The 23,971-nt window shown below is 41.3% G+C and overlaps 3 protein-coding genes across 4 annotated transcripts; all 3 read left to right on the top strand.

Moving 5' to 3' along the window:
• The first annotated feature begins 2,706 nt into the window (after nucleotides 1-2,706).
• Nucleotides 2,707-4,307, top strand: LOC143886594 (endochitinase-like). The gene is made up of 3 exons (XM_077390645.1): nucleotides 2,707-3,161; nucleotides 3,535-3,691; nucleotides 3,784-4,307. Exons 1-3 carry the CDS (start codon nucleotides 2,732-2,734, stop codon nucleotides 4,151-4,153), a joined length of 957 nt encoding a protein of 318 aa, XP_077246760.1. The 5' UTR covers nucleotides 2,707-2,731; the 3' UTR covers nucleotides 4,154-4,307.
• A 3,818-nt stretch (nucleotides 4,308-8,125) lies between these two features.
• LOC143886230 (endochitinase-like) lies at nucleotides 8,126-10,082 on the top strand. 2 transcript variants are annotated; one of them, XM_077390176.1, is made up of 3 exons: nucleotides 8,126-8,483; nucleotides 8,895-9,051; nucleotides 9,142-10,082. In XM_077390176.1, the coding sequence occupies exons 1-3, from the start codon at nucleotides 8,264-8,266 to the stop codon at nucleotides 9,434-9,436; spliced, it is 672 nt and encodes a 223-aa protein (XP_077246291.1). In that variant the 5' UTR covers nucleotides 8,126-8,263; the 3' UTR covers nucleotides 9,437-10,082. The 2 variants fall into 2 exon arrangements, with proteins under 2 accessions (XP_077246291.1, XP_077246292.1); XM_077390177.1 differs by having other exon boundaries at nucleotides 8,895-9,011; nucleotides 9,142-9,281.
• A 6,132-nt stretch (nucleotides 10,083-16,214) lies between these two features.
• Nucleotides 16,215-16,849, top strand: LOC143885987 (uncharacterized). Its single transcript, XM_077390006.1, has 2 exons — nucleotides 16,215-16,463; nucleotides 16,550-16,849. The coding sequence occupies exons 1-2, from the start codon at nucleotides 16,215-16,217 to the stop codon at nucleotides 16,847-16,849; spliced, it is 549 nt and encodes a 182-aa protein (XP_077246121.1).
• The last annotated feature ends 7,122 nt before the right edge of the window (nucleotides 16,850-23,971 follow it).

Here is a 23,971-nt window from a genome sequence, read left to right as displayed (position 1 = left end):
ATTGTGGCCAGGGGCGACGGCCCTTGACAGGAAAGGAGGACGGTTGCCCCTCTTAATTTTTTGGAAAAATACCCCCCTTTTAAAAAACTATGCCCCCTTTTCAATTATCCCTAAGATAGAATATAAGTTTGAGACTTTAATTTTACCATTTTTATATCCCTTTCTTGTGCAATATTTACTATAATTTTTGGCCCCTTGTGCAAAATTTCATATAGAAATTTTTTCTATCTTAATTTTAAGATAGAAAAAAATTACTATAATTTTTGCCCCCTGCAAAATTTCTGGCATCACCCCTGATTGTGGCCCATTAATCCCATTTGTGAAGGGAAAATTCAAAGCCGCCCTAAATTTGGAGCCATCTCCGTATTAAGATATTGTTCGATGCTTAGACATCAGGTGAGTGGACCCTTTTTTAACTTATCTTGACTCTCACGATAAGCGCATACAGCATTACTGCATTCTTATATTCTCACAAAAAGTGAGCTAAGCACTTTGCATACAGCATCAGCATGGTATATTCTTATATTCTCACAAAAAGCGAGCTGCTGTTGGATCAAATATCAAGGATGTGATGATGAGTACGTGTTTGTCCGCCATTCATCATATAATGTTTCTATTTTTTATAATTTTAAGGGATTTTTTTGGAAAAAGAGTAAACCAATATGCAGAATTTGGAAAAAGAGTAACATAGAAACCAATATGCAGCATTTCGCCATATTTTCGTATCTCTCGACGGAAATCATATAAAAGTAGACGTTTCAGAGTTCACAAAGACAAAAATGCCCTTTACTACAGAACCCAAAAACCCTATTCTATTTCCATCATACACTCTAAGGAGGCAAAGAAGCAGGAAGGTTACTGGACGGCCTACACCATAGTATGATCCAAACCGTCCATTTGACGGCCAACAACGTAAATAGGTTGTGCCGAAAAAATCATTTCCATAGGATGATCCTAGTCTTCCAATCTATAGAACATAATTTTTGGGACACAACCTATTTACATTGTGGCCCATCAAATGGACGGTTTGTACGGTTGTGCCAAAAAAATTATTTCCGTACACGGATCCTAGCCTTCCGATATATATAGGTTTCCATAACATGCATTTCTTCTATAGATCAGAAGGCTGGGATCAGGGGCGATGCCAGAAATTTTGCACAAGGGGGGCAAAAAATATAGTAATTTTTTTTCTCTAAACAAATGAAAGTAATATTATAGTTTCCAAAAAAAACCCTCTATATATTCCATCACCAGCGGCGTAAACATCACTTCGGCTAAAATGCCCTTGGCTATATATTTCAATCTTATTTCGGAGAACAAAACATATTCAAGTGAGGAATGATAGAATGAAGTGCGGCATACAAAAACCAGCTACAAGGGCGCCTCCATTGGTCCAATCTTAAGAAAGTGAGAAACTAGATCACTTTCTTAAGATTGGACCAATGGGGGCGCCCTTGGAGCTGGTTTTTGCAAGGGCGCCCTTCAGTCTATCATTCGTCAAAAAGTGGAATGTTAAATTCTCTTGCAAACCACACTGGTGGAACGGGACCAATGTGCATTTATAACTTGTATAAGTCAAAGAACAATAAATGGATTCAGTGACAATCACCAATGGGGTGCCCTTTCATCTGTTTTCTGCATTCGGTGACATTCACCAATAATAAAGGTATATTTGTTCTTTCCCAAAAAATTAAGGGGGGCAATTGCCCCCCTTCCCTTACAAGTGCCGTCACCCTGGCGGGGATCATCTTATGGAAATGATTTTTGGGTCGGGCAATTTTCTTGCCACCTTTGTCATTTGGTGTACTGATTCTCTCTCTCTCTCCGAGGTCAGGATCTGAGGAAGATCTTTCATCCCCTCTACGTGGCCCAATAAAAGCATGCCACCTTTCCCTGGGAAAGTTTCTTTAAGCAATTACGCCGCCTTCTATTTTCTATTGACGAAATGACCATTTTGTCCCTGCCTTTTCAATTACATGATAGTGTAAGCCAGTATGCTTCAAAAAGTGCGCTAAACCATAGGATGATCCCAACTGTCCATTTGACGGGCAAAATACATTCTACCCCAAAAATCAATTTTATAGGATGATCTTATCCCAACTGTCCATTTGACGGTTTAGAAATAATTTTGGGGCAGAGTCTATTTATGTAGTTGTCCATCAAATGGACGGTTTAGATCATCCTATGGGGCACAATCTACTTCGTCGCTGCCCATCAAACGGACGGTTTGGACATCTTATGGTGTAAGGTACTTTTTGAAAAAATACTAGACTGTACGGGGTCTCTCTCTATCCCTCCCTCTGTATCCAAATTGTATTCATTTATCCAAATTACTAGTGACAGACTCAGCAACATTCACTGTATGAAATTCTTTATTCTTTATTCTTTTCAAGAGGCATGAAGGCTAAAGGTTTCCAAAATGGTAGGATGATCTAAACCGTCCATTTGATGGGCGACAAATGGACGGTTTCCTTGAAACAACTTTCCAGTTTTTCAAGCGTACTGGACTATACGGCCTACACTATCACGTAATTGGAAACGCAGGGACAAAATTGTCATTTTATCAATAAAAATAGAGCCGGGGTATAATTGCTTAATGCAACTTTCCCAAGAAAAGGTGGCTTGCTTTTATTGGGCCACGTAGAGGCGGTGAATGATCTTTAGAAAATGCTCTTCTCCCCCTCCCACCCTCTATAAATAGCGCTTATGTTTCTTAGGCAACACAGCAAAAATGAGGACCTGGATCTTGATTTTGCTCTCCTTAGCCTCTTTGTTTGGTTCCTATGCACAGCCGACATGTGGAAGACAAGCTGGTGGAGCTCGGTGCCCGGGAAGGCGCTGTTGCAGCCAATATGGTTACTGTGGCCTTTCCTGCGCGTACTGCGGGAATCACTGCCAGAGCTATTGTCATCCTGACTGTCCGCCACTAAACTTCACTACGAGCGGTGATGGGGGTGTGGCCTCCATCATCAATCCATCCCTCTTCGACCAAATGCTGAGGCATCGAAATGACCCCACTTGCCAAGGCAAAGGCTTCTACACTTACAATGCTTTCATTGATGCTGCAAATGCCTTTGATGGCTTTGGCACCGTTGGGGACGTTGACACACGTAAAAGGGAGATTGCAGCTTTCTTGGCTCACACATCCCATGAAACTAATGGTGGGTTTCTAATACCATCCTAGATAGAATGAGAAATAGCCAGTGGAGGGGCTAGGGCTTCCTTACTTCAAAACGTTTCATTCACTCCATTCCTCACTAGTAATGAAAAAGGATAACTAATAACTAGTTAGAATAAAGATAACTAAGATAAGGATAAAGATAACTATAAAGTAATCTAACAAAACAACTAATTAGCATGTGAATGGATAGAGCCGTGTGGAGAGAGGATGCCGGAAAGTAGAGTCGTTGATTGTTTAGTTCATAATCTTCTAGCTCGAGCTCAAAAAATGTTTTCCCTATATATATACGTATACGTAGGGAAAGTGGGCAACTAGTATCTGTGATTAATGGATTCATTAATTGATGTATTCAGGCAAGTGGGCAACTGCACCAGGCGACCAATATTCATGGGGATATTGCTTCCTTCAAAAACAAGGCAAGAATCCAGTAGATTACTGCGTTGCAAGTGCAGAATTTCCATGTGCTTATGATAAAAAATACCACGGCCGAGGTCCCATTCAAATCTCGTAGTAAGTTCTTCTTTTCCCATGCATGTTTTTTCTGTTGTTTCTAGATTTAGCTTTCTAGAGGACTATCTTTACTTGGATTTTGATGCTTGCAGCAACTACAACTATGGCCCAGCTGGAGAAGCCATTGGGGCGAACCTTCTCACCAACCCTGATCTAGTTTCCACAGATGCTACCGTTTCATTTAAGACAGCCATATGGTATTGGATGACCTCTAAAACACAAAAACCTTCCTGCCATGATGCCATCACAGGCCGATGGACACCATCAAATAAAGATAAAACTGCGGGTCGCCTTCCTGGATTCGGTGTTTCCACCAACATCATCAATGGAGGACTTGAATGTGGCAAAGGGAACAATGTTGCGGTCGCTAACCGCATCGGATTCTACAAGAGATACTGCAACATACTTGGTGTGAGCTATGGCACCAACCTTGACTGCTACAACCAAAAGCCTTTTGCTTAGTTAATTAGGCTTTTTCTATGTATTTGAATAAGTGACTACTAGTGTCATCTATGTAAAAGTATATGTATATGTCAAAGACCATTTGGCATTAGTATTAAAATCCTCTGTAAATATAAGTTGATTAAATAAAACTATATGGAGGATGCATTAGAAATCTAAAGTGTGACGATTCTATGAAACGTGGCGATCTTCCTTATATGACTAGATAATAAACCAGGCGTACTATTTCTCAAAGTAACGTTATTATTGTGGTTTTCTCTTAAAATTATCATCGATTACCCCTTGATAAAAGGTGCATAGTGACACCAAACAAATGGAGAAGAGAGGAGGAAACACAAGTGAAAAACTGAAATGAAACAGCCCGCCACCCAAAGGAATCCACCAAAGAGATAAGAGCAACTAAAACAAGAATAAATCCTTCTTCTTCAAAAGCCAAAGGCTAAACTTGATTCAAATCTTTGCAAAAGTCTATTCTCTACAGCCCAAATAAACAATTAAGTAGGTATGGAACAACCCTCCAGCCATAGGTGCACTTCCAAAGGCTTGAACAATATTTCCTAGCTTAACAACACAAGTTTCAAGAAAGAAGGGAGAGGAAAACTAAACTTACTTTGACTAATACTTAAGGCTAACTTACTAAACTTAATAGGGGTTGAATAAATAGAAAGATCTACGTTTGCAATGTGTGTCCCATGCCCCCCAATCTTAGCATTGACTAGTGTCATTTTAATAGAAAGTAAAGAGTTCTACTAGAAATGGCTTGGCTACTTGGCTAGCGACGTTGGTATTTCATCAAATGATCCCAGGCCCTTGATGAGGTATGATAAATGGCAAGCTGTGGTTTTTGGGTTTTGCCATGGAAAAAGTAAGATTTCTTTATTTTAAAATTTCTTGATTGGCTGTTATTATCTTGCTGGGAATTGTTACTCTATAAGTTGAGGAGAGGAGTGCCAATATCAAAACAAGAGAGTGTGGATAATAATAATTGATAGACCAGGCAAACGGGTGGACCGGGCCGTGTTTCACCCAACCCTACGGTCTGGGTGGTACAGGCCAGGTCACAAATGACCCGGAATCTTACGGGTCACTATTTTGTGAAACCAGACCCCACCCGTATGGGCCAGGTGGACCTACAGGTCACCTAGTTGTTTTTATTCCCACACTATTGGATGATCCAAGCCCTCCATGTGATGGGCCATAATGTAAATAGGTTGTGCCCAAAAAATCATTTCCATAGGATGATCTATGGAGGAATTGAATATCATTATTTATGGAAATCTCTATAGATTGGAGGGCTAGAATCATCCTATGGAAATGTTTTTTGGGTCACAACCTATTTACATTGTGTTCCATCACATGGACGGTTTAGATCATCCTATGATGTGGTCCGTACAATACTTTCTGAATAATAGGGGCCTATAAGGGCGTACACCGTATAAAATCTCGATCATTTGGGTTTTTACGGCCACCCGCAGGCACCTGTGGGTTTACCCAGCCCAGCCAATTTTGATGGGACACGTACGGGCTGGGTCAAATTTCAACGGGTCACTGACCCAGACCTGTAAATTGCAGGCAGGATGGGTGGACCTGCAGGTCCGGGTCACTTTTTCCCAGGTCTAGTAATTGATGTGATTGATCTATTCGAAACACTCTAGCCCACCACGATTAATGATCCTATCCACGTATAAAATAGATGATTCAATTCCGTGGACAATGGGCAATCACAAAATGAAATAATCCATGGATAGTCTTAAACTAGTTTGAGGAAAGCATCTTCCCTACAAAACGATATTATCTTTGCATTTATTGTAGGAGTGAATATTCTCTTAAAATACTTTTTTAAGAGGGAACGTTGATAATGGTGCTTCTTCTGATCCCTAACCCCCTGCCTCGATTGGTTGTCTGACCTTCTCCCAACATACAAGATGAAATTTTCGCTTCTCCTCCTAGCCTCCCCAAAGGAATCTTCTTTATAGTTTCTCTATTAGGTTGATCATACTCATCGGGCATTTGAATACCAATAGTTGATATATTGGCAAATTTGCAAATATTACCTTGATCAAAGTTATTCTACCTCCGAAAGACACCAGATTTCGCTTACAAGCATCCATCCTCCTTTCCACCCTCTCTAAAACCTACTTCTATTGCTTCATTGACGGCCTGCCCCTCCCAACAGGAGTCCCAAGTATGTTGGAGAGAGTTGATCCGCCATACAACCCAATACGCTTGCCATATTAATTTTAAAGTGTATTTTTTGGTTAGCTTTATTTTGTTTTATTTTGAAAGTTGTAGTGAGGACATATTTGTAATTTTGTGTCCATGGGCATGTTGGTCAGTTTGCCTAGCTTGCACACATGTTTGCTACAACTTTTCCCAGTACTTCCTATTTCAAATTCAAACCTTACTTGAAACTCTAAACTCACTATCCTAGCATTAAAGTCTCCACTTTCCCATACCCACTATCTCCTACCAAAGCTATTACTTCTCTTTACTTTCCTTGGCCAAGACTATTCTCATTAACTCATTTTGGTAGAGATTCTCCACTACCTAAACCTCCATTGAAGCTTCATTGAAGCTCTCTTGTGTGCAAGCTTTCCTTTGAAGCTTTCTTCGTTTTATTGTTGTTTATCTTGTAGTGTTGTTCTTTCTACCATATATTAAGCACATCTCTTCTTTTTATTGTTCTTCTTTTACTTTGGTTGTTCATCTTGGGCTAGTGTAAACTTTTGTTTCACTATTTGAGAGGAGGATTTTCCGGTGTTGTGAAATCTGTCTTTCTCTATATGCCAACCCCGCCAACTCCTCCTTGGAAATTTGAGTTCCCAATATATGGGACTTTCGAAAATTTGACCTATGCCCAGTCATTGTTTCTTATTATACTAGGATTGCCTTGCTGGCAAGTGTATAGGAGAGAATTGTTCACCTAACAAATAAATAAGTTGTCTCATTTTGATAATTAATGACTATTAGAGAAGCACTGGCGTAGCTACTTTAGTGTTAAGGTTTTTTGGTAGGCTGGACTAGATGGGTGCCATTTGTGTATTCGTTCAATCGGTTATGGAAATCAACGTGAAGGACATTCCATTTGTCAGAGTTCCCCCCTGCATGGACTCCACCCTTCATTTCTTCTTTATTTCCTTTGGTTTTTCCTAACATACCGCCGACCATTATTCGTTGACATGGTGTCTGCATGCATGATATGGTGTTGTAGATATCTATTGTTCATGGATGGTTGGGTGTCAAAGAGTCTCATGCATGGGTGTTAGGGTGTCAAAAATCCCTCCATCTCTCTTCCTCTATAGTCTATATATAGGCTTAATGTTTCTTAACCAACACATCTACTAGCAAAAATGAGGACTTGGATCTTGGTTTTGCTCTTTTTAACCTCTTTGATAGGAACCTTTGCAGAACAGTGTGGAAGATAGGGGTGGCCAGAACCGAACCAAACATGAAGAACCGAACTGGAACCGAAGAACCGAACCGGAACCGAACTGTTTAAAAATACTTTGGGTCCGGTTCGGTTCCACTGATGAAGAGCCGAACTTATTCGGTTCGGTTCCGGGTCTAATGTTCTTGGTTGGTTCTGGAACCGAAGAACCGAACTTTATATATATATATATATATATATATATATATATATATATATATATAATATTTTTATATTTCTATTATACATATACTTATTAATATAAATTACTTATAATATTAATAAGTAATAGTTAATACTATTCTTATAATAAGAAAGTAACTTATATTATAACTTTAATTAAAAGTTTTTATAAATTATAATTAATAATTAGTAATTAGCCATTAGAACCGGAGAACCGGACCGGACTGAACCGATTATGTTCGGTCCGGTCCAACTATGTACTACGGTTCGGTTTGGTTCTTACGGTTCATGGAACCAGGAACCGAGAACCGGAAAAAAAAGTAACCAAGGACCGAGAACCGAACCGGTTGGCCACCCCTAGTGGAAGACAAGCTAGGGGGGATCGGTGTGGGGGCGGGCTATGTTGCAGCCAATATGGTTGGTGTGGGAACACACCCCCATACTGTGGGGCCGGGTGCCAGAGCCAATGCCGTGGCCGTGTGGCTCCTTCCCTCTCCACTATGAGTGGTGGAGGTGTGGGCTCCATCATCACTCCAGCCCTCTTTGACCAAATGTTGAAGAATAGAAATGATGCAAAATGCCAAGGCAAAGGCTTCTACACTTACAATGCTTTCATAGATGCTTCAAATGCCTTTGATGGGTTTGGCACTGTTGGAGACACCGATACACGTAAAAGGGAGATTGCAGCTTTCTTGGCTCACACATCCCATGAAACTGCTGGTGGGTTTTACTAGTTAAGATGTTCATTCTTCTTTGATTGTTTTGTTCATGGTCTTCTAACGAAGAAGCTAATTGAAGTACAAATAGAGTCGTCACATTTGAGTGAATTTTGCAAAAACAGTCTTGTAGTTTCACAATTTACAAATAGATTCGTCACATTTGAGTGGGTCATGCAAATCAAGTCATGTCATCAATTTGTTACCAATTTACCCATGTTAGATTTTTTGAACTTATAAAAAACCCAAAATTTACGTATTCATGAAAAGACGAAAACTACCTTGTAAAAAGACCAATTACCCATATGGTCAATGATATGTTTTGAATCAAGGGTGTGGGAATATGCATTTCTATGTATACTAGCATTTTTAATTCAACAACAAACTTTAATTATTAATTGATGTATGTATTCAGGTAAGTGGGAAACTGCGCCAAACGATCAATATTCTTGGGGATATTGTTCCCTCCAAGAACAAGGCAATAATCAAGTAGATTACTGCATTGCAAGTACAGACTTTCCATGCACTTCTGGTAAAAAATACCATGGCCGAGGTCCCATTCAAATTTCTTAGTAAGTTCATCTTTTACAAAACATTTCTGGCGTGTTTCTAGATATTATCTGTCCAGAGGACTAACTTGACTTGGATTCTAATGCTTGCAGCAACTACAACTATGGCCCAGCTGGAAAAGCCATTGGGGCTAACCTTCTCACCAACCCAGATCTAGTTTCCACTGATGCAACCATTTCATTTAAGACAGCCATATGGTATTGGATGACCCCTAAATCACAAAAACCTTCTTGCCATGATGCCATCACAGGCCAATGGACACCGTCCAATGAAGATAAGACTGCGGGTCGCCTTCCTGGATTCGGTGTTGCCACCAACATCATCAATGGGGGAGTCGAATGTGGCAAAGGCAACAATGATGCGGTGGCAAACCGTCTCCTGGGTTAGCCCGCCCCCCCCCACCCCCCCTCAGTTCGTCGAAGAAAAGCAGATGATGTATGGCGAGGATGGTCGGAGGTATGCACTAACAGTGAGCTCAGACCAATTATTGTTCAGGCGTGTAGGAGCCTCCTAGCCAAGGTTCAAAGTTAATTTAAATTAAACTTTGATGGATCAAGCCTAGGAAACCTCGGGCCAGCGAGAGTTGGTGGTCTCCTTCGAGATCACAATGATGAAACTACATGGGTTTTCTCACATGCCTCATTGGGATTTCAGATTCCAATGAGGTAGAGATTAGATCAGTTCATCAAGGCATAAGGATGATTGAGCCTAGTGTTCTCCAGCAGGTTATAGTAGAAGAAGACTCCTTGAACATGATAAAATAGGTGAAGGGGACCTGTCATCTGCCCTTAGTGGATTGATGTGATTTTGGATCATGCGGATGGATCTTCTATCTCCTTTCATTACGTAAGAAAATCGGCAAATGGTGCGGCTGACTAGCTAGAGAGCTTTAATGGCGGGGATATATAGAAATCTTTGGCTGACTAGCTAGAGAGCTTTAAGGGCGGGGATATATAGAAATCTTTGATTTCCTTCCCAATGACGAATCTTGGTCATGTATTCTTCGTAAATTTTCTTTCCCTGGTTTCTGTTATTTTTTCCTTCTTTGGCTTTGTTTTTTATCTTAGCCCCTGGGCTTCATTTTTTGAAATATAACTCTGCCATGGAAAAAAAAAGAATTGAAAAAAGATCTACTTCTTGTCAAAGTAATACACTTCCTTTATTGTCGGTGCTTTCAAAAATCGATATAAGGGGACCATATATAGGATACACATGGGATAGAATTTGAGATATTAATATAAACAAGATTTGCTATGAAATTTTGCGAAAAGCCATTTTGTGGTTGAATTTTGCATAAGAGAACAACAACCACCTCATATGAATTCAATGAATAAGACAAAATATGCTGAAAAGTGAGTTCGGGACAAAATGGTTTTCGGCAAAATTGCCTAGAAAATCCCTAATATAAGTAATTGTCCTCTAAAACATACACTTTGGTTTAATAGCCATATGATAGGCTAACCCTAACTTGAACCGGCCATGGTTCAAAATCAAGCTGATAAGACAATCTTACTCAAATAATTAAGTGGAAATTTGGACATCTTCACCATTTCGATCTGCCCATTAAAAGGTGGTCACTCATCTAATAATAAAGACTACTAATTGATCATTTCAATATACGTGCTAAAATGGTTTAATTTGAGGATGCCCTTATAGGACGGTACGGCTAGGATTGCCAAGTCCTTGCGCACTCTGCATGTGGGTCAGATTACCTAGGTGGTCTGGCTCAATAGCACTGTGCTTGACCACTAAAATCTGGCTCAATAGAATTGTGCTAGATGACTAAAAACTTCTCCAAAATTTTATGACCCTTTATTGTTTGATTAAACGTAAAAAAAATGAACCAATCTTGTTTAAGTTTAATTTAGTGGGAGTCCTTCAATTTAGGTTGATATCCTACGTAAGAGACATAACCAAACACAAAGTCCACATAAAGGTTTTCCCACTGTGCATCGGGAAATGGAAGAGGCATGAATGACCTGATAAAGAGGGAGTTTGTCTTATAAACAGATCATTGGGATTTTCATTATATCAAGCAGCGTGAACAAAATGCTTGCTAGATGGAACTCCATCTTACCACTGTTCACTTTTATATTAAAGCACAAATCTGAACAATAGAATAGAGTTGCAGATGGCTTGAGTCAGAAGGTAAATTTGAATACGAGCTGAATTTGTGGGATTCGAGTGTCTAAAAAAAAACACACCCGAGGCAACATAGAAAAATTTCTATGTTTGCCTGTTTGGCAACATAGAAATTTCGAGAGTCTATCTTCTCGAGGTATGAACAGAGGAAATCGTGCCCAACCTCCTTGGTTGGTGCAGAAAAATCATAGAGCAAGAAGGATTGAGAAAGTTGGGGTAAAGAGAAAAAATAGGAAGATGGGGGATTGGAAGTGCTGCAGGTGTAGGTTTTTCAACTTCCGAAGAAGAGTTGAGTGTTGGGGTTGCGGCAAAGTCTGGCATCGATGGATGTTAATATTGAGGGAGATAGAGAGAAGGACAAACCTCAAGAAAAAGCTGAAATAAGTGAAAACTATAAAAAAGTTTAAAATGGAAATTTTTGAATTGGGATTGGGGCTATAAAGTTTGGGTCACTTAATGACGATTCTAAGATTAAGGGGTACCAACCTGTTATGGCGAGCTTAGCTTGACGGGCTAGTTGTTCTTCGACCGCCTCGATAAGTGCCAAATAAAATTGCTTTGTTTACTTATCCGTACAGTGATTTTTGCGACTGCAACAGAGGCTCGTTGATTGTTGTGGCAAGCTTTGTGGTGACTTCGCAATTTAATAATTGGTCTAAAAGACTACCTGTTGTGGTGCCTTTTAAAGTTCAAGCATTCAAAGCAAACTAAATATGTAGCAAGCAATAGCAGCATGGGTCTTTTCCTGTAAACTTAAAATCTACAAGCAGCAAGGTTGTGTGAAGGCGTTCAATTGAGCACTTAATAAGTGGGTATCATATGTCAATCACTTATAAGAGACTGGACAAGATGCAGAGTGGCAAGAGAGAATTCAAAACAGTTGCTTAGAGCAATTCTAGAATAAATTAATTGATAAGATAGAAGTCTAAAAATACAAAAGGGTTTAGTCCTTCCCTTCTTTGTAGAATTCCAGAGTTGCAAAAGAACCGGTGGACTTGCAGCGAAAGGCGAAGGTGGAGGCGCTTGGCGTCCTTTGGCAGAGATATGCAGGGTGAGTCGTTTGGGAATGTTTGAAGGCCTTTTAGACGGTGTTATGCTGCTTCCTAGTGTAAAAGTGATGGAAATGAAGTAAAAAGGATGTAGAAATGACAGTTGGAGAAGAGAGAAAAATATTGAAAGCTTGAAGAAAAGAGAGAAGGCTTGAGATCTTGAGAGCTTTGTGTGAGGCTTGTGCCTTGTATTTTTTCATGTTTTGAAGGGTTATGAAGTAGGGTATTTATAGGTAAAATGAGGGGGAAAATGCCATTTTGGGGACCAATTAAGGTTTATTTTGAAATCTAATTTGGTTTTTTTTTTGGAATTGATGGGCGTAAAATGGGCTTTGATTGAAATATGGCCATTGGTGATGGAAAATTAGGGATTTGACAATGATTTGGGCATTTTGGGGAAGGTTTTAAAAGGGGAAAATCAGATTTTTTGTGGGGATATGGTATCTAGATTTTGGTTTTATTTTCTTTGAAAAGATTTGGCAATTTATGGAAGATTTGGGTGGTGGAATGGGAGGGAACATGGTTGGTTTTCTATTTTGGGCGAAAATACTCGTTTGAGAAGTAAAACTCTTTTTTTAGGGCCAATGGCATGGCTTCGTAAATTCGAAAGTTATTTTGGTTTATTCTATACTTAAAAGGATGGTGGCTTGGGTTGTAAATAGCTGTAAAAGTGAGGGTATATTGTTTTGTTTTAAAAGGGTGGTTTTTTTAAAACCACATGCTTACATAAGGAAGAAGGTTGAGGTAGATGATGGTTTTAAGGAAAAAGGTTACCTCATCACCTAATCAGTGGGGAGATTGTGTCACTTGCATCCATAAAAGGGGTTGAAAACAGTTTATGGGGAAAAATTAGGTGTGGGTGGTCAGGTAATGTTAATGCATTGGAGGAATGGTTGAGAAGAAGAATAGAGATTGGTGGGGAGTTGAAGGTATACAAGATAGCTGAGCTTGAGGTCTTGATTATTATGCAATCCAGACCGGAGATTGAGAAGGCGAAAATGGTGTGGTTTGCGGCTAACAACTAACCATTCGTGGAATTAAACTGGCAGAAGAAGTTCGATACTCTGAATGAGGAGGGGGGTGGAGAATAACTGGGATCCCACCACAAGCCTGGTGTTTGGAAAATTTTAAGAGAATTGGAAGTAAAATTGGCAGAGTGTTAGAAGTGGATGATTCATGCAGATTGGCAAGGGGATACTTCGAGGTGAGAATACGATTGGCGACTAGCCGGAGTTGTCCGGTGGTGGTGGCGGTTCCGACCAATGTTGAGGGAGCCATAATTTGGGCCAAATGTGCTAGAGTTGAACATACGGTGACTGACAAGTCAAAATCGCCGGATTTGGATGGGTATGAGGACTCTAGCTATGATTCCGGCAACTTTATGCCATCCCGGAGCAATGATAATGGATCAGAGGATGAGCTATCGGCGGGGGCAGCGCACGGTAACGTTTCTCAGGAAGGTGTTCTGTTACCGGATTATTCTAGCGAAAGGACACAGGATAGCGACGATTTTGAACACTCTGAACTAGAAACACGTGTCGGCTTACGTGAGGCTGTAGTTAGGCGGGATTACAGAAGGATGGAAAATAGCTGTATTGCACACGATAAGAATTACTTGTCGCGTAAAAAGACAGGCTGCTGTGGGTCGCTTTTACCGGGGATAGCAGGTCGCCAATTTGAGGAAAATCAGAACATTGGGGAATGGGCGCAAAGATTGGGTGGGTACGAAATTATTCCTGGGATTCTTTCGGGTGGGCCCCTGAGTGGGTTAAAACATCACCTTAATCTTTTGGTGGATAGTTTTGTGGGCTTTTTGGAAGGAAGTGGAGTGGATAAAACTGGGCCCAACACCCCTAGTTTTGATAAGAATGGAATTAGGAAGCCTGTACAATCTTATATGGCCCTAATCAATTTATTCCAACCATTGGAAAGTCAGGGTATCCAATTCAGTGTGGAGAGTGTGGAGAGGGAAGAGATCAAAGCCCAGATTTGGCTGCTGCTGGTCTTTCCTCTTTGATGGCGGAGAGCAGAGAAGACGAGGTCAGCTTCAAACACCCTAATGCGGTGAGGATGAAAAGGCGCTTTACAGACATCATTCAGCAGCAGTTGAGCCCTACAATTAATGCAGATGGAGTATTCAAGAGGATTGTTGAAGATTTAGACAGCATCTCACTTCCGAATCGATTGTCTACTAGATCTGCGGATACCTTGGATTCTTGCCTGGATAGATGGTGCCACAGCCCTAGCTTTCAGGTATTTGGGAGCAATGAAAATATCGAGCAAATCAATTGTCCACGACAGAGGTTAGGGGTCGGTATCCTTTGCGGTGCACCAATGGAAGGTACTAGTAATTTAAATTCAATTTTGGATAATGGGTTTCTGTCTCCTTTTGCTGAATTGCAGGGATTAGATGCAGGAATCAACAGTGTATACGGGGCTTCTGACTAAATCTTGAATTTTCGAGTTTATATTCGTCACAATCTTCTCCAATTTCTCTACATGTGGCTTTTGATAAGACATCCAAGAATGGTTCAGGGCCTAATTCTCAAGTTAAAGTTTCTTCTGACATCAGGCTGGGGGGTGACGAAGAGGTGGAAGGAGGGGATGTTTTAGATGGGGTAGAGGCCATGGTGGAGCATAGTAAGGTGTTAGGAGTTGAATACTCAGGTCCGATGGGTGGTTTTCATGAGATGATTAGGGAGGCCGAGGTTTGAGAGGCAGAGGAAGTTTTGGCTAGGTCGGAGTGTCCTACTGAAAAGAGGACGATTAGGGAACTAGCTAAATTAAAGACCGAGGTGAATTATGGGGGGAAAGTGGGTGAGGGAAAAATGGGTTACTCTCCCTCTGATATGAAGAAAAGTGGTCGGAAGGGGAGGAAATTTGTCAAAGTTGGTTCCCTATGAAGATTTTATCATGGAATATTAATGGACTGGGCTCTTTGGAGAAAAAAGACTCAAGTTAAAGAAATGGTTAGAAAATGGAAGCCGACCCTCTTATGTATTCAGGAAACTAAGTTGGAGGTAGTGGATAGATATCTATTGAGAAATATAGGTGTTAGGGGTGATTGGAGGTTCTCCTTTGTGGAATCAAAAGGGGCCTCGGGGGGTATATTAGTTGCTTGGGATGAGTCGGTGTGGTCATTTAAGGAGGAGTGGAAAGGATGCTTCTCCTTATCCATTGTCCTTTTGAGGACGGAGGATGCTTTAAGTGTAACTTTTACTGGGGTATACGACCCTTCTTTAGGAGCGGAGAAAGAGTTGTTATGGGAGGAACTAAATTGGGTTAGGGGGAGATGGGACCATCCTTGGTGCATTGTGGGTGATTTCAATGAGATTAGGTTTGTTGGTGAAAGATCGGAGTGTAGGAGATCGGTTCAAAACATGAGGTCATTTGATGAGTTCATTGCAAAAAATGAATTAATTGATCTTCCATTGGCTGGATCTCGATTCACGTGGTGTCGGGGTGAGTCTTAGAGTAGGATTGATCGATTTCTCTTTTGTCATGGATGATTGAAGTTGGTCCCTGAGGGTTTTCAAAGATCCATTGTTCATTCGGTCTCGGATCACTGCCCTATCATTTTGGACCCAAGAATGGAATCTTGGGGTCCCCTTCCTTTCAGATTCGAGATTGCATGGTTATTGGTCCCTAGCATGGTAGAAAAGCTAGGTAGCTGGTGGGCATCCTATGAATCTGAGGGTCCATCTGATGTTAGAATCAGTAGGAAGCTAAGATTTGTGAAGGAGAAATTAAGGGAGTGGGTGAAGGAGCAAAGAAGTATTGATCAAACCCGAAAAGTGTGGTTGGAAAGTAGAATCGGGGAAATTAAGGACCTCGAGGAAAATGGGCTAGGGTCTTTTGATTTGAGGGAGGAGCTTGGTTGGATAAAAGAAGAGCACAAAGGGATGTTGTTACATGAGGAAATTTCATGGAGACAAAAATCCAGAGATAGGTGGATGAAGGAGGGGGATAAAAATATGGCATACTTTCATGCCGTGACCAGTGGAAGGAGGAGGAGAAATAGGATCGAATCTTTAGTGGATAAGGGAGTGGCAGTATTGGGTAAAGATGAGATTTCCAAATTTGTTTTACAGTTTTACAATTCTTTATATACGTTGGATGGGGGTCCCAGACCAACTCTGAAGCATCTTGACTTTAGCAGTTTGGATCTATCTCTATGTGCAGAGTTGGAAAAACCTTTTGAAGAGGAGGAGATTGAGAGAGGGGTTTTTGCTCTGAGCAAAGATAGAGCTCCGGGGCCGGACGGTTTTTGTCTTGCCTTTTTCCAATCATGTTGGGATATGTGAGAAAGGACATATTAGATTTTTTCATGGAGTTTTTAAATGGTATGGAACTGGACAAGGGCACGGGGGCTACCTTCATCACTCTTATACCTGAAGTAGCAGGGGCAACAAAAATTGTGGATTTTTGTCCTATTAGTCTGGTGGGTACTTTATATAAAATTTTGGCTAAGGTTCTAGCGGAGCGCTTGAAGAAAGTACTACCGGTGGTTATCTCTGATTACCAAAGTGCTATTGTAGCGAAGAGACAAATATTGGATTGCTCCCTTATTGCCAATGAGGCCATTGATTATTATCGTAGGCTCAAGTAGAGAGGACTTCTTTGCAAACTAGATATGGAAAAGGCTTACGATAGAGTGGGACTGTTTAGATTTCCTGTTTGCTAAAATGGGTTTTGGGAGTAGATGGCGCAAATGGATTATGTCCTGTGTGTCCTTGTGGACCCCGATCCGAGGACGGTGAGGGAACAGGTCCCTACATCCTCTAAGATCTCCACAACGTGAAGGAGAGCTCTACCAAGGAACTCTCGAAATAGGTGCCACCCTCACAGCATAGCATGAGGGGCGATATAAAAAGAAAGAGATACATCCTGATCTGGAGCCAGGGCTCGAAACCGAGATGTATCTAGAAATAACTCAGAGTCACCATCCATGGATGCGCCATGGAACCAAAACAAATGCTCTGTTTGTAATGGATAACCAGAGATACAAAAGGTCAGTGCCTGATGACGAATAGAGAAGGTCCGAAGAGCGCCCCCAATTCGCCTGAGTGCGAACACTTGGTCTCTCATGCCATTTATTATTAACCTCGAAGAGTTTTGGGCAAAAATCATGTGAAATGGGAACAATCCTCAGAAGTCATCTATCTAAGCATGCATTTCCTGAGAATAGAAATAATAAGCACACAAAAAATAAATGAAAGATGTGCCACCTAAATATTGCTAGGTTATGAGTGACATACCTAACTGGTGTCTAAGTTCTGATGGACAAACATATGCAAGCTACAGCTAAAGGTATATGATCAGTACAAGAAAGTAAGAAAACACATCAAAACATACGATAACAACACAACAAATCCTAAGACTCTAAATGATTTAGCCCGAGTCCTCGGATGGTCTGATATTCATCCAAAGAAGCCTACGTATCCCCGCCTCCACGAGAATCAAGGCAACGTAGTTCTTCGCACATATTCTAAACTATGATGCCTAAGACACCTAGACCTCTATCTTAGACTCGATCTAAAAGACTGGACTAGTTCTCAAAGCTTCTTGAACGATTATTTAAATTCCAGTGAATTGTAGATTTTAGGACACCCTATATGCCCTAACTAAAATGCAGGTTAGCCCTAAGCTAATGCAGGTGGTTCCTACAACCTATGTGTAACTAGGTTGTATGCCCTAAGGAAAACAGTAGGATCGCTAACGTATCCAAGACCTAGTCATCAGTCGGCGATGTGAATCGCCAACTGACCGGACGGAGGCGCTCCTAGCTAGGACAAACTCCTAACTCTAACACAAATACAAACAAAGCACACAACAAAAGACAAACTCCTAACTCTAAAACTCTCTATCTAGGACAAAGTCCTAACTCTAGAGGAAGATTTTTTCGAAAAATAATATTTTGGAAGATTTTTATATTTTTTTAAAAGGGTTAAAAGATTTATTTACAAAGTTTGGCTGGACTTGGGATGAAGATCCCAAGCTGCACTACGTACCTCGTGGAAGAGGATCAAGCCAACGTAGTTCGAAACGAACTCTCCTAACACTTCAAATGATTTGACGGTTTTAATGTTTTTGATATTTTTTAAAGTTTTCAAATGTCTTTTTTAGAGTTTCAAATTTCTAATGTTTTTTTTGGATTTTAAAGCTTTTCCAATGTTTCAGACCTTTAAATGTTTTCACTCTTAAAGGGAACACGCAAGTAACACCACAAACTAGGGCGAAGCCCTGAATCTAAAAGGGAAAACCCCGAATAAGCAACTAGCGTCTCAAAGAGACGAACCACAACACGTAAAGAAGTGTCCCAACAACAGCGAAAACAAATTCAAGATCCCAAGCAGGAAAGCTCTAATAAGACTGAGTTAGTCTCTAATAAAGAAGAAACAACTCTAACAGACAAACTCCTAAACTAGAGGACAAACTAATAGTCTATAACATAGACTACTAAATGAACAACACAAACAACACTAAAAGAGGTGCAAGTAAATCAAAATATGACTAACAACTCTAAGAAGGGGGAATCCCTTAACTTGCGAAAACTCTAAAACAGGGAGGGAAGGGGTTGGCTCAAGAAAACGTTCCATCGTCGCCAAACCCGACAAAGTGCTCTCAAGATTGATGGAACTCCGAAACTAGAAGAGGATCCCAAGGAACGCACGAAGAACAATCCTGGAAGTGAAGGAACTCTTGAACCTTATAAGAAGTGAGGCCTTCAATAAAAAGGAAACAAGTAATCCCCATGAAAAGTGATGAGATATACAAAGAAACCTGAAGGGCAAAAAGGGGGGGTATGTAACTGACAAAGCACAATTAGGACCGACATTAACTTTTGGGGACTTGGAAAGAGGTACTTGAGGAATGACGGTGCTAAAACAAGCCTGATATGCAATTATCATCCAAATCGACCTTGCAAGCATTTTGAGCACATTGGATTTACAAACACTAAAAGGAGATAGAGTCTAAACCATTCAGTGACAACACCAAGGTAGAATCTCAATCAATTTTAGTCAAAAGCTCGGCTTAGGATTCCAAAAGATACTTCATTAGTTTACACTCTATAATAACCGAAAATCTTAGCAACATTATAACCATTGATACTTCTGAATTTGCATGCATCAAAAGGACACGTAGCTAAACATACATCTCTGGTTGATTTACAAATACTGAATTTTTGATTCTCAACACAGGATTACCAAGTGTCTATCAATGCAGACACAATTTCTAGCTCCAATGAAAATCCCAGGACAACTCTTCACCCAAATAGACATTTCCGCTAAAATGTTTGCAAAACAGCAGAAATGCATCCTTCTTCTATGATAGACGAAGTCTAAGCATCTGACAAAATTTGTTTTTTTTCTTAATTTATTTATTTTAGAGCCTTATTTTCTTATGGAAATTCACAAATAGCATTCAGAAATTAAAATTGTAATCGAGGATAAGAGCAAAGCTTCCTACCTTTTCTTTGATTAGAAAGTCTAGAGTAAAGATTGAATAGGCGGCGGATCAAACAATTTGAAATTGCATACGAGCACAAGCATCGACGCAAAATTCACCCAAATCACCGAATTAATAGGCCAACCATAAAACCGAAATGAAAAGGGAAATAAGAAAACAAACAATATTACCTTCTTCTTCGCCCTCTTTTTTTTTCAGAAGCACTAGAATGCTGAAACTGCGAGCTCCTCTCCCTCCTATTACAATTTCCTCTCAAACCCAGAGTTGTCGCCCCTTTTTGCTGGAAATCAATTCCTTGCTAGCGCTCCAACTAGCTACAAAGGAGGCTATATAACTTTTCCTGTTCGATTTTCTCTACTCCCTCTCAGTTGGGAGCAGCCAAATGAAGAAGACTCCTTTTTCTCCTCCCTTTGCTTGAATTTTAAGCTAAAAGTAATGGGGGTTTTAAGGACACTAAGGTCGGATAGAGCTCGGGAAAGAGAAAATGGAGGTAATTCAGGTGAGGTTGCCGAAAAAATGGAGGGTATCCAAATGGGTTTGATATAAATGATGGGTTTTGATGGTGGCTGTGATGGTGGGGATAAAAAATGAAATGGGTTTTATGAAAATGGTTGCTCAGTGGAGGATATGGGGAGGGGTTTTATATGGATGCAAATGAGAATGGTTTGGTAGTGGGCTTGATTTATGCAAAGGGAGTGGGTGATGCCAGATTCCGGCGAGAAAGTTGGCTCTCTCCCTCTCATTTCAATCTCTCTCTGTTTCTCAGTTCTCCCTCTCTGATTCTCTCTCTACTCTCTGAGATATCTCTCTCCATCAATCTCCCTCTCTGCTCTCTTAGATTTCTCTCTCTACCTCAATCTCCCTCTCTGCAATTTCTCTCCTCTTTTCTCTTCTCCGATCTCGGTTTCGAAATGGGTTTGATGGTGTGCCGAGAGAGGGGGTTTGATGGTGCGACCGGCCGGAGTTAAAGGAGATGGAGCCGGAGAAGAGGGTTTATAGGAAAATGGGAATGGGGGTTGCAGATGGTGGGAGATGATGGTGGCTCCAATGGCCACCGGAGAAGATGGGTGGTGGCTGAGAGAAGAACGAAAAAGAAAATGGGGTTTTGACAAGGGAGGTGGCTGTAAGGGTTTAGGGAAGAAGAAGATGAGGTTTGTGATGGTGGATCAAAGGGAAAGGGGAAGATGGGTTTGATGTGGGTTGAACGGAGAAGATGATCAAAATTAGAAATGGAGGAAGGCTATGGCTGGCCGATGGAATGGTCGTATTCCGGCAATGATTTGCCGGAGAAGATGAGGAAGAAAATGGCTCGGTGGAGGTTTGGTGGTGATTCGGATGTGGTTGCAGAGGGGAAGAAGGTGGTCGATGGTGGTGGTGGTGGTGGTTGTGAGGATGATGAGGCCTGAGATGGTGGTCGGAGGCGGCACGGCCGGTGGGTGGCTTGCCGGAGGTGGAGGCGATTCTCTCTCTCCCTCTCTTATGCGGCTGCCCCAAAAATGAGGTCTCCCCGGTGTTTTATATCTAGGGCCTTTTCTCCTTCTAATCCTAGCCATCCATCTCTCCCTTTTTTCTAGAAAAATGAGGCACACCCACACCTGCCCTAATTCGGTTGTCTCTTTATAAGGGGAATGATAAATTCGACCCCCCCCTTTTATCTCTACTGAACAGCCCATCCTAGCGCATTTTTGAAACTTTTCTATATCAGCAGGGGGGGCTTGAGCAAGAAATGGACCTCTAAAAATAATGATATATGCCCACCCCCCTGTCCTTTGGACAGCCCCTATCTATGCATTTTTTTTAACCTATCAGGGGGGGCCCAAGTAGAAAACAGGGCACACTTTCTCTTCTTTAATTCACCTGCAGGGCACTCCTAGGCATCTGATCCACCCCACTCTGCATTTCTTTATATTAAGCTCGAATTAAACCCAAGACCATGGGTTGGGGTGCGACTTGGGCCAATTTGCCGAGCTCAGGGGGCACTCACGCTTCAGAAAGGCTTTTAGCAATAACTTGTAAATGGGCATTTTTCAACTTCGGGAATTTATTCATCTATGGAAAAAAAAGGGGGTCGATCAAAATGGGGTGTCTACTGTCCTCGGTGTGGTTTTCAGTGTTGTTAAATGGGTCTCCTAAAGGCTTTTTTAAGTCTTCCCGTGGGCTTCGGCTGGGGGACCCTTTATCTCCCTTCTTGTTTGTCTTCGTGGCAGAAACTCTAAGTAGATTGTTAGCTAAAGGATGCGATGTAGGGTTGTTCAAAGGCTTCAATATTGGGAGAGATTGTGTGGGGGTCTCTCACCTCTAGTTTACGGACGATCCGCTCTTGTTCTGCGTTCCGGAGAGATCCCAAGTGTTAAATTTGAAGTCCGCTTTGAGATGTTATGAAATGATAACGGGACAAAGATCTAAATTTCATAAGTCTAGAATGTTTGCGCTGAATGTCCCCTTGGATGAGGCTTTGGAGTTGGCGAGGTTATTGGGTTGCGACATGGATAATCTCCCGGCCTCGTATTTGGGTCTGCCCTTGGGGGTTGGAAGACCAAAGAAGGTATTTTGGGAGCCGATTTCAGAAAGGATTGGGCGTAGGTTGGATACTTGGAAGAGAAATTTAGTATCTAGAGGTGGAAGATTGGTTTTAATCAAGGCAGTCTTAGCAAATATTCCTGTATATTTTATGTCTCTTTTCAAGTGTCCTGTCAGTGTCTCGTTGAGGATTGAAATGATCCAACGTAGATTTTTGTGGGGAGGTAATGAGGACAAAAATGGAATCTCTTTGGTGAGTTGGAAGGATGTTTGTCTGCCCATCATGGTGGGTGGTTTGGGTATTAGAAGATTTCGGGAGTTTAACCACGCTTTGCTAGGAAAGTGGTTATGAAGATTTGGGGAAGAAAGATCTCATTTGTGGGTTAGGGTTATTTGTAGTAAGTATGGTTGTCAACCCGGAGGGTGGGAGTCTTTTGATAATTTTAAGAAAAAGAGTCTAACGGTGTGGAGAGATATTTTAAAAATGTCCTCCATGTTCAACCTGAAGATTAGATTTAGGGTTTACGGAGGGGATACAATTAATTTTTGGAGTGATTTATGGTGTGGTGATAGCCCGCTCAGGTTGTTGTTCCCAGAAATTTTTCGGGTTGCGGTGAAGAAAGAAGCTATGGTCAGTGAGTGTATGGCTAGTAGGGATGGTGTTTGGGAATGGTGCCCGGCTTGTAGAAGAAGGTTCTTTGCTTGGGAGTTAGATTCTGTGGCTAGACTTAGAAGGCTTTTGGATAATGGCTACATTAAAAGAAATGGGTTGGATAAGAGTATATGGACTGCGGATTCTTCGGGGTTTTTTTTCTGTCAGATCTTTCTATACGAGCCTGATGCCCTGCCCGACTCCCTCTTTTCCGCTGCGTGCAAGTTTCTTTGGTTGGGCCGCATGTCGCGACAGGATACAAACCATTAACTTTCTGAGAAACCGTGGTATGTGGCTTGTTGATCATTGCCCCCTATGTCTTGCTGATGGGGAATCTACGGATCATCTATTTATGCATTGTTCGTTCACCCGGTCTATATGGGATCACATATTTCAGAGATTTGGGATTAGCTGGATTTTTCCTAGATCTATTGAGTTGTTGTTGCAACAATGGAGCTTCGTGCCTTGGAAGAAGAAAGGAAAAATTTTGTGGGAAGTATGCTTGCTTGCCACTTGGTGGGTGGTTTGGAAGGAGAGAAATGCATGGGTGTTTGAGGGTATGTCCAAGGCTCCTCATTATCTTTATATGCAGATAATTGCATTGGTTATAAATTAGACGAGATGCCATCCATCTTTCCAGTTTGTCTCAGCTTTGATCTTTGGGAAGGATGGGGTGTGGTGTGTTTGAGTAGTGAGTGGGCTAATAAAGTTGTGCAGAGATGGGAACCGCAGACTCAAGGAGTGTTAAAAATAAACTTTGATGGTGCTTGCTTTGGGAATCCTGGTCCAGCCGGGGTGGGAGGTTTATGTCATGATGATGCCGGCCAGATTCTTTGGACTTTTTGGGGCCCTTTAGGTGTGACTGACGCTACAGAAGCGGAAGTCCAAGCGGCTTTCAATGGCATAAAAAAAGTGAGTAGAGACCATCTGAAGAGTGTAATTGTTGAAGGGGACTCGTTTAATGATATCCGGTGGCTGAGGGGTGGGGTGGCTCCACCTTGGAGGTTTTTGGATCTTTTTGACGAAATGGAAGATATATTGGCGGAATCAGATATTGAGTTGATTCATGTTAGAAGGTCTGCTAACGAG

Source organism: Tasmannia lanceolata, unplaced genomic scaffold (assembly GCF_043159265.1).
Source record: "Tasmannia lanceolata isolate RefF3 unplaced genomic scaffold, GAP_Taslan_0.1 ptg000011l, whole genome shotgun sequence".
Classification (NCBI taxonomy): Eukaryota; Viridiplantae; Streptophyta; class Magnoliopsida; order Canellales; family Winteraceae; genus Tasmannia; species Tasmannia lanceolata.
This window is presented reverse-complemented; position numbering and strand designations above follow the sequence as displayed.